General features: G+C 37.0%; 2 protein-coding genes across 2 annotated transcripts in view; one reads left to right on the top strand and one right to left on the bottom strand.

Moving 5' to 3' along the window:
* Window positions 1-2,303, bottom strand: part of LOC119580881 (UPF0518 protein AGAP011705-like) — a 28,011-nt gene extending 25,708 nt beyond the window's left edge. Inside the window, exon 1 of the mRNA XM_037929102.1 lies at window positions 2,230-2,303. The gene's annotated coding sequence lies outside the window, so the exon portion shown is untranslated. The remainder of the gene's footprint in view (window positions 1-2,229) is intronic.
* A 223-nt stretch (window positions 2,304-2,526) lies between these two features.
* Window positions 2,527-10,545, top strand: LOC119580882 (zinc finger matrin-type protein 2-like). The gene is given in 7 exon segments (XM_037929103.1): window positions 2,527-2,647; window positions 4,563-4,653; window positions 4,779-4,908; window positions 8,791-8,864; window positions 9,532-9,607; window positions 9,609-9,675; window positions 10,098-10,545. Coding segments are annotated over 7 exon segments (609 nt in total). The 5' UTR covers window positions 2,527-2,626; the 3' UTR covers window positions 10,248-10,545.
* The last annotated feature ends 3,816 nt before the right edge of the window (window positions 10,546-14,361 follow it).

The raw sequence follows: 14,361 nt of genomic DNA, 5'->3' as shown, positions 1-14,361 counted from the left end.
TATCATTATGTGAAGAGACAAAGTCATAAGGCAACATTGGTTATCTACTGATCATTAGACCTAACCCCTATGCTACTTGCTTCTGTGGGAACAGAATACATTATCTACCATCATGCCATCCACCACCATCAGTAATCATTTTTAAAAAGAATAATAAATAAAATTTGAGGATTGTTATCACTCTATTTCCTTATCATATCACCTATCTATACAACTAAAAAAAAATGCATTTCTTTCGGCACATTCACTACTATAATTTTCTCACTGTTTACTATTATCTAAACAACTGGTGGCAATTACGGAATCTGGCTATCTTTATTATTTGAAAAAAAATTAGGAAAACAATTTATGTTAAAAAAAAGGGAATTCTGGAAAATGACTGTGATCCCTAATACAAATGTTATTTGTAGCAACCCCTCATAATACTGGGAATGCTAACACTGCAATTACCTGGTTAAAAATATTAAATTAAATTCTTTTGGTGTCAAAAAGTACTTCATCATCATTTTGGCCTTTTACAATATCAGGTAATTTTTAGAGCAGGATTGTATCAAGTGATGCAGTGGCCTTCACGCTCCATATTACAGCAAAATTCAACATTGCAGTGGCCTTCATGCTTCATGTTCCAGAAAAATTCAACAAACCATCACCAAACATATTCCGGTAAGATTAAATTGGGACTAGTTCCTTGTTTCATGATAAGCAGCTAGAGAGGTTTACAAGCTCTGTCTTGCCAGAATATAAAAGGTTTCCTGACCTTTAGCTGAGCATGAGCTGAGGAGGCCACAATGTTGTTTAATGCATATATCCACAGACTCTGATAAGCAACATGGGCTTACCTTTACTTTGACAGATTTGTTTTGCTTTAGGTATTTTTTATAGTACATATATTTCCCTATTAGTATGCAATCATATTCTAAATCAGGTATATATCTACATTCTTGTTCTAAACACAGTTAGTACCAATAAGATTGCTTGTGATATCTGGCCAATGGCTCTGATTGTATTGGCTCCAAAAGAGACAAATTTAGACTAATATCAAGCAAATCAAGACTCTGATACAACTTTGAGGGGGTCCTACCCCTATAAACCCAAAATAATGGGTATACATGTGAGCCAGAGCAGCATCAACAGATGATTGCCATGGATGGGGAGGGCAAAGCTTCAGTGCGCTAGAAAAGTCCAACATATCTTCAACACATACATAACCTACAATAATGAGCTTGAACTGATTCCTGAATGAGGTATACATGCTCCATCCTTAATGCATGATATGTAGTGCGTTTGTCTTTGCTACAGCAACAGAAGACACCATAGGCATTGTGATCCATCAATGCTGTGCCACTAATTACCACCAATATCAGACACTAAAACCACTAAATCTATTCAGAATACATAAACCATATACAATATCAAAATTATTTGTGTTGGGAATGTAGACCTTTCCTTAATACATAAAAAATAATTCCTAAGGTTTGAATTAACATTAAATAAAAATCTAATACTCCTTCCTTTATTCAAACCTAACAGCAAAATAAAATTTAATTACCTTTTTTACATTTTAATTCCTTTCAAAATACCTAAACAGTCTCACACTGCATGTAATTGATGTTTAAACATTTAAACATATCTAATTTATGCAAAAATAATGAATAACCTGCTATTCCTCAGCAAAAAAAATCACTAAAGCAAAAAAAATCCTCTTGACACTTACTACAACCAAACCCAGATTTTTTAAGCTTACCTAATACATTATTTTAGATAGATTCTTTCAAATATCTGCACAGAAAATGCAAAGCCTGGTATATTTAATGAAATATTGTAACGCCAGCACTTGTTACTGAGTACCTGTCAATTAACCAAATCTGAAAATTGCGTTTTTTGGATTTTTTTTCTTCCTGCCTCTCTAGAGCCAAAGGAAAATTTGTCAAAGTATATCGTAATATCCACTTCCATTCCTCTAGTAAAACCTCAAATCATACCCTTTCTCTGGATTTACGTATACCAACCACAACTAACCCGGCCCAGGATGAAAAGGATAAAGAATACCAATATCAACAGGAAGAAAACATTTTTTAAGAGACGAAAAAAATCAACAAGAAATCAGGGTCAAGAAACCTTCCAAACTCCAGCTCAATACACCCGTTCAAAGAGCTTTTTCGCGTGGAGATACCCCTCTTAAACACCTGTCGGAAGCATAAAGAGAGAAGTGGAAAGTGAGGGACATACTTGAGAAAAATTAATCAAGTGACAGCTCTGATCTCGGTCACAACACAAACAAGTCAACCCACAACTGAGGCGATGGTTCTTTTTGGTATTGCAAATATTTGTTTTTTCTAAGTATTTAATTTCGGAGTATGTTTGATATATGTTAATTAAGTAATTTGGATATTCTGTTAATATAATGTGAGTTTTACTTGGTTTTGGGAGACGTTTGTGATATGAAATATCTGTAAGTTTGCGTATTTCTCCATGTTTCTAATTCTTTCTGAAATATATATCCAAGTGGATTTCATTGTTCCATACAATTTTCTGATTTATATATACTATATTTAAGAACACCTTCACCCATTTCTCTGTTAATAAAATAGCACATGACATACAACGTTTGTTTACATACACAGCAATGTCGGGCTCAGGATCAAGTGTAAGTGAATATGCCATTTTTAACTCTTGAAACCTAAAATTTTTCGGTATATCTATTATTGTATGGACTTATAAGCAAGTTTTGATGTACATTCTTATTGCAAGAAGAATTCCTGATCAAGGAAATAGAAAATATTGTTATATCCAGGGGTAGGACTGACATTTTCAAGAACGGGTTCACAGACGTATTTGAAAGTTTCACGAAAAGAATATTCTTTGCTATTTCCTCTTTTGTGATAGCTTTGACTGTCTAGATTAGGGTATTGGTTAAAGTTACCCAGAGCGATGCATGGAGATAGAGGGAAATGGACATTGTCAGCATATAGAGCATTAATAAATAGAGTTCTAAACAACACAGGTACAGCTTCTCGTGGCCTCGTACTTGCCGCGAAATGACGGAAATATCTGTTTCATATCAGCACTCAGTCACACAGCTAGAGTTCTTAATGTCCAAGTGCTAAGAAAGTTAGGGTACAGGGGTGACTTGCCCCCTTTATTAGGGAATAAATAGAGGGTAGAAAATGTTGAGTTTGGATTTTTGATACCTTGATTGATTCACAGAGCTTGATAACCTTTGGTGCATAGGGCTCGGACACTGCTGAGAAGGGACAAGGAACAGTTCTTCAGGAATCTTGCTGAGGAGGTTGAAGGGCATTTCTTGGTAAATGACCTTCACCCTGCCTACCAAGCCCTGAGAAAGCTGAACTCTAAGCCCTCGTCACAGATGACTGCAGTCTGCTCAGTGAATGGGGTTTGGGAACATTGGGCTGAGTATTTTGAGCAGTTGTACCAGGTAAAACCAACAGTTAGCATGGATGCAAGTGGTATCACAATACCTGTGCCGGACACACCCATCAGCGAGGAATCTCCCACCCTAAATGGAGGTTAGGATAGCAATCTCCAAACTAAAGTGTGGGAAAGCTGCAGGCATATGTGTTATCCCTGCTGGTGGTGAACCTATGGCTTGGCGCTTGCATGCAATCTTGACTGCCATCTGGCAATCTGGTACCATTCCCCCTGACCTGTTGAGGGGTGCGGTCATCCTTCTTTGGAAGGGGAAAGGGGATGAGTGGGACTGTAGCAATCAATCACTATAGCCTTCTGATAGATCCTTGCTGGCTGAGAACATGTGGAGCTATCTGTATATAACAAAATTCACAAAAAACTGGAGGAGACAGTACATAATTTTGTAGTGATTGGGTTAATACTTGGAACTGTTTCTATCTCCCTAGCTGATTACCTGGTCTACAACAAGGATAATCCAGACTATGAAAATGGTCTGCTTCCATGCCTCATTGACTATGATAAAGTATCAGTACATTACTGCACTATTCCTCCCAGAGGTCTTTGTAAGTCCCACACCAATATGGCCAAGATTAGCTTCAGTAGACATGACCTCCCACATGAAATTTATATTGGTGGGGTGTCCTGCCCTGTCCAATAATAACCCCATCTTCATCAATATCAGAAACATTGGCATTTTGGCCACCCTGCCAAGCAGTGTCACTCTTCGCCAACTGCCCTCCATGTACCCAACCTGGTCATGGCCCCAGTATCTCTTTCATTTATCCCTTATTTTCTTACTTCTACTCCCTCCCTCTCCCATCTAATTCTTTTCCCATTCTAAATACAGATACTCAAATCTTTACCACTTTCCTGATGTTTACCCCTCCTTTTCACTTTACTTGTTACACTAGGCATCTTCTCCTACACCTCTTCATCTCACAGACCTCTCCACCCAACTGTCCTTCAGAAACTTAATAAAATATGGGTTTTACTTCTTATAAAAGATTATTGTTGCATGGATCTTTTTGAAAATTGAAGATCTTTTGATTTTAAAAATACAGAGGAACCCCTCCCCCTCCATTAGAACTGATTTTGTAATTTTATATCTAATTAACAATTTCTTCTTCTAGTCCGGGCCAGAATTCAGGAGGAAATGGGACCGAGATGAGTATGAATCTATTGCACAGCAACGTATACGTGCTGAGCGGGATGCTGCTCAAGGTTAGAGAATACTGCACAATCACTCATTACAGATTCATTATATGTGACTATACTATATAATGTAAGTTTGACATGTCATTTTTATGTTAATCACCTTATGAATTAATCAGAAAATTTCATTTCAGCTCAAAAACAGAAGATTGCTCCCGTTAAGCGTGAGTTGTTAAAACAGCGCGAGTACAAAGTGGACATTGACTCAAAGCTTGGCAAGAGTCAGGTCATCACTAAAACTACCCCAGCATCTCAATCAGGAGGGTAAGGCTTTTCTGCTATCGTGAATATACATTAACTCAATGCCGCTGGAAAAATGCTGTGCTCATATAATTTATTATTTATTTATTTTTATTTTTATATGTTATGTGTATGTGTGTGTGTGTGTGTGTGTGTGTGTGTGTGTGTGTGTGTGTGTGTGTGTGTTGTGTGGTGTGTGGTGTTGTGTGTGTGTGTGTGTGTTGTGTGGTGTGGTGTGTGTGTGGTGTGTGTTGTGTGAAATGTCTCTGTACAATAGATAGTTCTGCTAGTGCTTAGCCACAAAGGAATCAATTAGTAGACCTTATGATCTTAACTGAATTCACCTTTCCTTGAATTAGTGGGAAAACTGTTGTTTTTATAAATGTTATGAAAATCAGTGGTGTTATTTTTGTTATAGACTTATAATTATTATAATGTCATAGACATTAGTAACAGCATATGGGATAATGTAAAATATTTTCAAAAATCAAGTAAAGGCATAATTGGCCCATTGGTGACTTAGTGCAAATGTAGTTATCTATGTGTAGAAACAATGAATAAAGTAAACTCAGTGTACTTACATGCCATGCCCATCAGATTTTGGCTAATACACATAACATCATCTGTCTGTTGTGTTTTTTTCATATAAAACTTACTTTTGGAGTTACTGCAGTTTTATATTTTGTTTATGTATGTAGATGAAGTGCATAAGAATATAATTCATCAGTAGGGGTTAATGGGCAGCTCGGGCGAGGTGGGCCTTGCCAGACCTCCTCCCCCCAAATAGCAGCAGCAACCAAAATAAATGGATATGCTGGGGCGAGGGATGCTGTCCCTCCCTCCCAGCAAGCAAGTGGGCTGTGTGTCCTGTTGGGGCCCAGGTTTGGAACGAGAGTTACTTGTCCTGCCTGCACCCCAGCAGGTGCCAACCCACCGTGAGGCCTCTAGGGCAAAGTCCTAGGGAACCCCATAGGCAGATGGTGGGGCCCACAGCCTGATGACCCCCTTTATTTGGGGCTGTGTCAGTGGGGATGGCAGTGGTGGCATCCACCCAGAGCGACTGCCCGAGGCTTAACCTCAGGCAAGCTATCCTGATAGGTGCTTAGAACATCTGGTCCTTTCAGCAGGATGAGCGGTTACCTTTGCTATCGAGGGAATTGGAGCAGTTGGGAATTAAGGTGGCTGCCCTCTCGAAGGCGAGAAGACCTGGCAGTGGCACAATCAGTATGGGTGGGTACACCTACTACTGGTCAGACCGTGGTGATGGTCATCACCTCCAGGGAGTAGCCATATCCATCTCCAGCCGACTTCAACCCTCGGTAGTTGAGGTAACACCAGTTGATGAGCATATTATGGTATTGAGACTCTAGTGTGTTTTCACTTGGACAGACTGAGGGAGGAGGAGTGTGACCAAGGGTTTGCCACTGCAGTGTCTGATCGATTCACAAGACTTGAAGAAAACCTGACGGACCCAAATGCTCTGTAGGAGTCCATCAGGCGTGAAACAGTCAAAGCAGCTCAGGAATCCATTGGCATACAACCAAAGGCAAGGCAGAATTTCATCTCCCTGGAGACATAGGAGGCCAATGAAGTGTGTCCATGGCTCAGTTAAATGGCAGTCAGGACTTGCATCACTTTTTGGTGCATAGGATTCATACACTGCTGAGAAGGGATAAGGAACAGTTCATCGGGAATCTTGCTGAGGAGGTTAAAGACCATTTCTTGGTAAATGACCTTCACCCTGCCTACCAAGCTCTGAGAAAGCTGAACTCTAAGCCCTCCTCACAAATGACTGCAGTCTGCTCAGTGATGGACAGATCATCTCAGATCATATTGGGGTTCATGAACAATGGGCTGAGTATTTTGAGCAGGTAAACCTCCAACAGTTGGCTTGGGTGCCAGTGGTATCACAATACCTGTGCCAGACCTACACATCAGCGAGGAACTTCCTACCCTAACTGAGGTTAGGATGGCAATTTCCAAACTAAGTGTGGGAAAGCTGCAGACGTATGTGATATACCTGCTGAACTGCTAAAGGCTGGTGGTGAACCTATGGCTTGGGGCTTGCATTCTTGACTGCCATCTGGTAGTCTGGTACAATTCCCCCTGACCTGTTGAGGGGCGCGGTCATCCCTCTCTGGAAAGGGAAAGGGAATCATTGGGACTAGCAACTACCATGGTACTGCTCAGCATACCAGGCAGATTTTGCCCACATTCTTCTGGAAAGGATCCACAGCCACCTACTAGGCACCAGAGACTGGAGCAGTCTGGATTCACTCCTGGCAAGTCCACAGTAGGCCATATCCTAGCGCTTAGAGTAATTGTGGAACACCGCCGTGAGTTTGGTCATGGGTTGCTTGCAGCTTACATTAGCCTCAAGAAGGCGTTTGATTCGGTGCATCGAGAATCACTATGGGAGATTCTGAGACTTAGATTATTGGCCTAATTGCAAGCTTATATACCGGTACTGAAAGTGCTGTAAAGTGTGATGGGGGCCTTCAAACTTTTTCCCGTCAATTCAGGGATGAGGCAAGGCTGTGTCTTTGTACCAACACTTTTCAACACTTGCATGGACTGGATATTGGACAGAGCTACTAGCCAAAGTCAGTGTGGAGCAACACTGGGCAATATCAAGGTCTCAAACCTTGACTTTCTGATGATGTTGCTATCCTCCTATCTGAGTCCCTGGAGTCACTGATGGTGGCTTTTGATACATTTAACAATGAGGCGCAGCCCTTAGGCCCAGAGGTCTCCTGGACCAAGACCAAGATTCAGGACTTTGGGAGCCTGTTAGAGATGTCGGTACCTATGCAGAAGGACCAAGCTACGTGTCTTCAAGGCCTTGATACTGCCAGTTTTGATCTATGGAAGCGAAACCTGGATGCCATCTAGTGCCCAGAGTCTCATCTCGATGCCTTTTGTAACAAGTCTCTTCACCAGATCATGGGGTACAGTTGGCAGGATCATGTGTCCTGCTGATGGCTACACCGTGAAACTAGTATGGGACCTATTACTTTCATAATCTGGGATCGCCAACTCAGGCAATATGGGCACCTATGAATGACCCTGCCCATCAGGCTGTCTCTTTGTGAGACAATTCTGGGTGTAGGAGGCCCATGGGATGACCTAGGAGGTCATGGCCCGGGCAGCTTGACGAGACCTGTCGTGAGGAGTTAGAGATGGCCGAGGGCCTGCCTGGAGACTCACCCTCATGGCTGGAAGCAAAAGGTGGATGCAGCCATGCTCCCCCATCATCATTAGCCCCTTGATGATGATGATTTGTATGTTATTTTTTTAATTATTATTTAGGTAATCTTTCTAAACAAAAATTCATATAGTGGAGGAGTGGTGGTGTTAGTTCTGATTCATGTATTTCTATCATAATTATTACTATTATGTCTATCTTTTGAGCTCATGTCTGTGTTTGAGTGCATGTGCTTGTGTGTGTTTGTGTGAATCAGTTTTTGCCTATAAAGAGGTATTTGAAGAATGTACAAATAAGCAAAGCAAGCATTAATTTTGTAATATCCGTAGTAATTGTCATAAGCCTGAATTAAAGTTATATATTGAAAGTTTATGTGAAAAACTGAATTGCCAAACATTTCCAGTAGAACATATACTATGAAATTGCAAACTTTGAGGATTTGTATGGTGTTAAAAGAGTGCATAGAAAGATGGGTTTTTTGACACTCGGAAATGGGAAGAAGGAATCTTGTGTACTGTACATTATGTGTCTAAAATCCATGAAATGGGAAAGAAAGCAATTCACAGTATTCAGTATTTAATTATTCTTGTTAATGTATTCTGTGTTAGAGTAAGGATAACCAATAGTGAAGAATAAACTTACAGGGCAGAAATGAAGTGGAGTTTTACTTTTTCTTTATATATTTTTTTTGATTTTTTCAGGTATTATTGCAATGTGTGCGATTGTGTTGTGAAGGATTCTATTAACTTCCTAGACCACATCAATGGCAAAAAACGTGAGTAAATTGCAATAAGATTTGTCAAATTTGCTTCTTAAGTCAACTGAGTATGTACTGCACAGAGTACCATAAAATTTTAGCATTGCAGTAAGTTGATCTTTTGTCCAAAACCTCAGTTGCTGTTTATATTATATCCTGGGAGGTACTACATGAAATATGATGATTAAGTTCTTCAGTGTTTATTATGTTATTTTTACTGTTCTCAGTATTTACACTGATCCTTAATAAATATTAAGGTTTATTTTTACTTCCAACAGTTAAAGTGAATTTTTATTTGTCGGCTTGTCACATTCACATTAAACATTAAAGTCTAGTAGACAAAAATTTTAGTAATATTGTGTGGAGTGATGAATAGATATGATGTTATTTAATGTTTTCAGTTTTTACACTGATCCTTAATTAATATTAAGATTTATTTTTACTTCCAGTAGTTAAACAAGTGAATTTTTATTTGTGGGCTGTCACAGTCACATTAAACATTAAAGTCTAGCAGACAAAAATATAGTATATTGTGTTGAGTGATAAACAGATATGATGTTATTTCATATAATGTTCTTGCTATATATGTATATTTTTGTTCAGAAATATAGCCACAAGTAGCAGAAATTTTTTCTAGAATATAGTATGTCTGGAAACTTTACATTTCTATATTTTAATATTACAGATCAAAGAAATCTTGGAATGTCCATGAGAGTTGAACGATCCTCTCTGGACCAAGTGAAAAAACGATTTGATATGAATAAGAAAAGCTAAAGAAAAGAAGAAAGACTATGATGTAGAACAGAGAATGCAGGAATTAAAGGAAGAGGTAAAGATTTTACAATTATTAGTTAGATTTTATAATTTAAGTTAATAATGTACTGTAAATGTAATTTGTATTTTGCAATTATAGTAAAGATAAAAAAAAAAAATCAGAGTATATGAGCCATACTACATTTATAGTATATATATATATATATATATATATATATATATATATATATATATATATAATATATATATATATATATTATATATATATATATATATATGTATAGATATATATATATATATAATATATATATACTTATATATATATATATATATATATATATATATATATATATATATATATATATATATATATATATATATATATATATTTTATATATATATAGATGATGAAGACTGGATGCTTTTATCAGTATGTAGATATTTTGTATTTTATTTATTCAAATCTCTTTCCTTCAGGAGGAAAAGCTTAAAGAATATCGACGTGAGAAACGCAAGGAGCGGAAACGTAAGGCAGATTCCTCTATCGATGAGGACCAAGGATCAAGCATGGACCCAGAAATGGCAAAAATAATGGGTTTCTCTTCCTTTTCATCATTTAAGAAATGATATTATCTTTATATTTATTTTCTACATTCAAGTACTGTTTATAATTGCTGTAAAGTCAGTATACAATATTAACATGACTTTATTGTAAGATGAAGTTTTCCATTATTTTCATGTTAACTGTTATGCAATTACACTTCTCCAAGAAGTGATAACCTGAACAAGTCATTCACATATGAAAGCAGATGGCAATTATTGTTCCATTTGTTTTTTCTTTTCTTTTCTTTTTGTCTTGTATTATTTTGTTTTATAGGAATAAATATCTTTTATGAGCAAACTCCGCTATCACTTACCTGTTTTTTTTTTATTAAAAAAAAAAAAAAAAAAAAAAAAAAAAAAAAAAAAAAATATGTATAGTTTGCCGTAAGGGTGTTATTAAATACAAAATAACTGAATTATTGTCAGATTTATGTGGCCTTGAAATTAGTGTAGCATTTATTCTCAGTACTTTAGGAATATTTTATATATACAGAGTACTTTCCATACTTGTGTCATAAAATCTGTTTATTAATTAAATCTTTTCTTCTGGCAATAATTTCTGCATTTCCAATTTTAGTGTTCAAATAACTATACATGAGGTACTAATGTCCAATAATTTCTATTGTATAAGAATATACAGATGTGTCTGATCTGTGGTTCACCATATTGTTCTATATTTTTTCCATTGTGCTCTATATGCTCAGCTTCCCAGAGACTTGCTCTGAATTTTATAAAGCTAGGTCCATTCATGGAGTAAGACATACAGAAAACAGTAAATTAATGTGAATATTTCTCACATTAACCTAGTAATAGGACTACATGTAGGCATTCATTGTTGTTTTTTATTTCAATTATTACTGTTAGGAACATAATAAACTAATAACAATAACAATAATAACAACAAAAATAGTAATAGAAGCAAAACATTTTCTTCCAGCTAATGATGACTATTTCTGAGGTCTCCAGTGGTACAGTATCAGTGAGTTTAGATTTATTTACAATTTAACTGCATATCCATCGTTAATAGATTCTGCATAGAGTAGTGGATCTTACCCTGGGGGGCACAAGCAGAAATTATGTAAATTATATTTGTTTTTCTCTTAATGAAAGCATGGTCAAATGAGAAGTTTCATGAAGATGTGATTAATACACACTCGATAAAAAGACTTAAGAACATAACTACAGGATCATCTAGCAGGTTTGCTTACAGGGATAAGGATAACAAGACTGATTTTATTTTATTTGTTTATTTATTGAAACTTTTCTTCCATATCAACATCTAAGCGATAGGGTGCAGCTTAGGGGTGAAGCCTCCAAGTATAACATTAAAATAAAGTATTGTGGCGAAAAGGGTAAATACGAGTTAAAGATTAGGATAAGTGGACAGAAGAAGGGGATGAAGAAGAAAAAGAAAAGGAAAAAGGGAGAAGAAAAGACCATGCAAATTTTGGGTAAGGACTTGGGGAGAATATTTTACTTAGAAAGACATTGGGTAGTTTTTGGCATTTTCTATTTATTTTTATAGTATAGTCAATATATATTTCTTTTCACTTTTATATGATAAATATCTAGAAATTAAAAATATCTAACATATCCTGACACTTAACAATTAAATATAATGTGGCAATTCCATCTCCATTAATCAAATATAATGACAATAGCAAATGAATGGCAGGATCTTTATATGGTTATTATTTAACTAGTTGGACACTGTAAAAAAAATACACACCCAGAATAGGAAAATATGAAGAAGTTTAAGATGTAATCATTTCTCTGGTAATTGTCTCATTTATTTCCTCACATAAAATGAATATTCTGTGGGATGACCACCCCAAAATCAAAGGTTATTTTTAAATATGGAAAGTAAAACAATCCATACATCTCAAAATAACCAAATTTTGGCCAGGGCATTTTGAAGGAAGACAACTTTCAGCTATAACATCTTTCTTAAACTATTACCTCTTGCCAATAATTTCATAGTTTTTTTTTTTTTTTTTTTTTTTTTTTTCTTATTTGGGCATTTCAGTTTATATTTCTGGATGCATATGATACATATAATACCTGTATGTATACATATTCTAGGGACACTAGTAAAAATTTGTTTATCAGAGCCACTTCTTCACTAAATGATGCAAGTGATATTTATTCTCTCGTAAATTGTTTGGAGACATATTGCAAAAGAGAACAAAACATTTTTGCAAGTAAAATATGGAATTCTTTAAATATTACCTCCCAGAATAGTTTCAATCTTCCAGAAAAATACAATGCAGGTAAAGTTACAAATGGCCCTAATAAAATAGGACAATTTCAATATATGGACACACACTGTAGGCCAACAGCATCAAGCCTATTTAAAAATGAAGTCTATCTATTTTTAGTAATAATGGAAAGAGTAAAAAAGAGAAAATTTGGTTAAAATATACTTCTTACATACATAATTCATAAAAAAATAGCAGACAATTAACAATCATGATATTACAGCTTGTCTTACAGGCTTCAGCCAGGTGTAATGGTAATGCTTTAAACAAATAAATGTGCTAGACATCAAAAGTCATATAGCACTATGGTAAAATATTGTGGTGAAAGGAGTCTATAAGGAAGGGTTCGTTATTAGTACAAAAAGTCATAGATATTAATGTTCATGGTATTATAAGATAGTATGGTAGTGAAAGAGGGAGTAAATGGGGTAGGATAGAGATTGATAGAAGGGGGAAGGATTAAGGACAAAGGGTGATTAGATCAAATGGTGGGTATTTATGCATCTGAGGAAGGAGAATGGGTTGTCAATTGAAAAGTTGGGGGACTCCATGAGGATGTCCGATAAGTGTGTGTGTGTGTGTGGGGGGGGGGGGGGGGGGCAGGGAAGAGAGGAAAAGTAAGGAAAGGTAGCAGGATAGTAGGATATGTGGGACTGAAAGGGGAACATTGCATGAGGAGCATAGAGGTGGATTGGAGCATGACATGAGGTATGAATTTGTGAGCAGGTGTGACGTATTCAGAAATAGACAAGGGCAGTTTCCCAGCATCTGTTCTGATAGTATGGTGCTGACCAAGAAGAGAGGCAAAGTTTTATGGTTTGTAGCTTACTGGTGGTCAGACCTGACCAGAAAGATTGCCAACAGTTATAAAGGAAAGTTTTGAAGTGAGGGTAGTAGTCAGTGGCTGGGATGTGTGAAAAGCATGGTTGGTGGGTTGTAGACAAGGCAGCATATCATGTCAAAGCATCTGCTTTTTTTTTGCCAGGGATCCAACATGACTGGGTATCCAGCAAAATTTAAATGTTTTCTGTCATGTAGACAGATAAAACAATTGAACCTGTATTTTATGGACTATAGGGTTGATAGGGTGTATGAGTTGCATGAGTCAGTGAAGATGGTGAAGGATGAGGAGATGGAAGACTTGCACTGTAAAGTAAAGAGGATAGCATATAGTTTTGTTATAAGGATGCTTGACTCAGGAGGAAGGGGAAAGCTGTATGTATGAGAGGGAAAGACTAGCGAAATTAGTACTCGAGATGGATTTGGAGCCACCTGTATAGACATAGGTACTGGAGGAGTGACTAAAGATATGTACAAGAAAATGTGTAAGGAGGATAGAAGGTGGGATGTTTGATTTGGGTGGGTCTGAGAAAATAGAAGATCAATCACAGAAGGAAAGTATTAGCCAGGGAAGGAAAGTCTGGGCAGAAAGAGGAAGGGATCGGAGTTGAGGAATGGGTGAATGGGAAAGCAGAGCATCCATACGAACAAGGAAAGGGGTTGGTAGATGTGGAAAAGACATTGAAGAACAGTTAGCTTAGAGAGAGAAAATTGATGAAAACGAGCATAGCTTCTTAGAGAGAAAAGACCACTATGTTGAGAAAGGGATGGTAGGCCTGATTCATTATATAGGCTCTCAACTAGAGATGATCGAAAGGCACCTAGGGATAAACAAAGACCACACTGGTGGATTGTGTCAAGTTGAGTGAGAAGAGAGGCAGAGGCAGAAGAATATATATGGCAGCCACAATCAAATGTGGAGAGAATTATGGTAATATGGAAACAGAGGAGTGTTTTGCAGTCTGAACCCTAGGCTATGTGAGAGAGAGTCTGTAAGAGTCAGAGTGTTGACAGGGAGCTTTTTCTTTAACAGAAAAGAT

Source organism: Penaeus monodon, chromosome 14 (assembly GCF_015228065.2).
Source record: "Penaeus monodon isolate SGIC_2016 chromosome 14, NSTDA_Pmon_1, whole genome shotgun sequence".
Classification (NCBI taxonomy): Eukaryota; Metazoa; Arthropoda; class Malacostraca; order Decapoda; family Penaeidae; genus Penaeus; species Penaeus monodon.
This window is presented reverse-complemented; position numbering and strand designations above follow the sequence as displayed.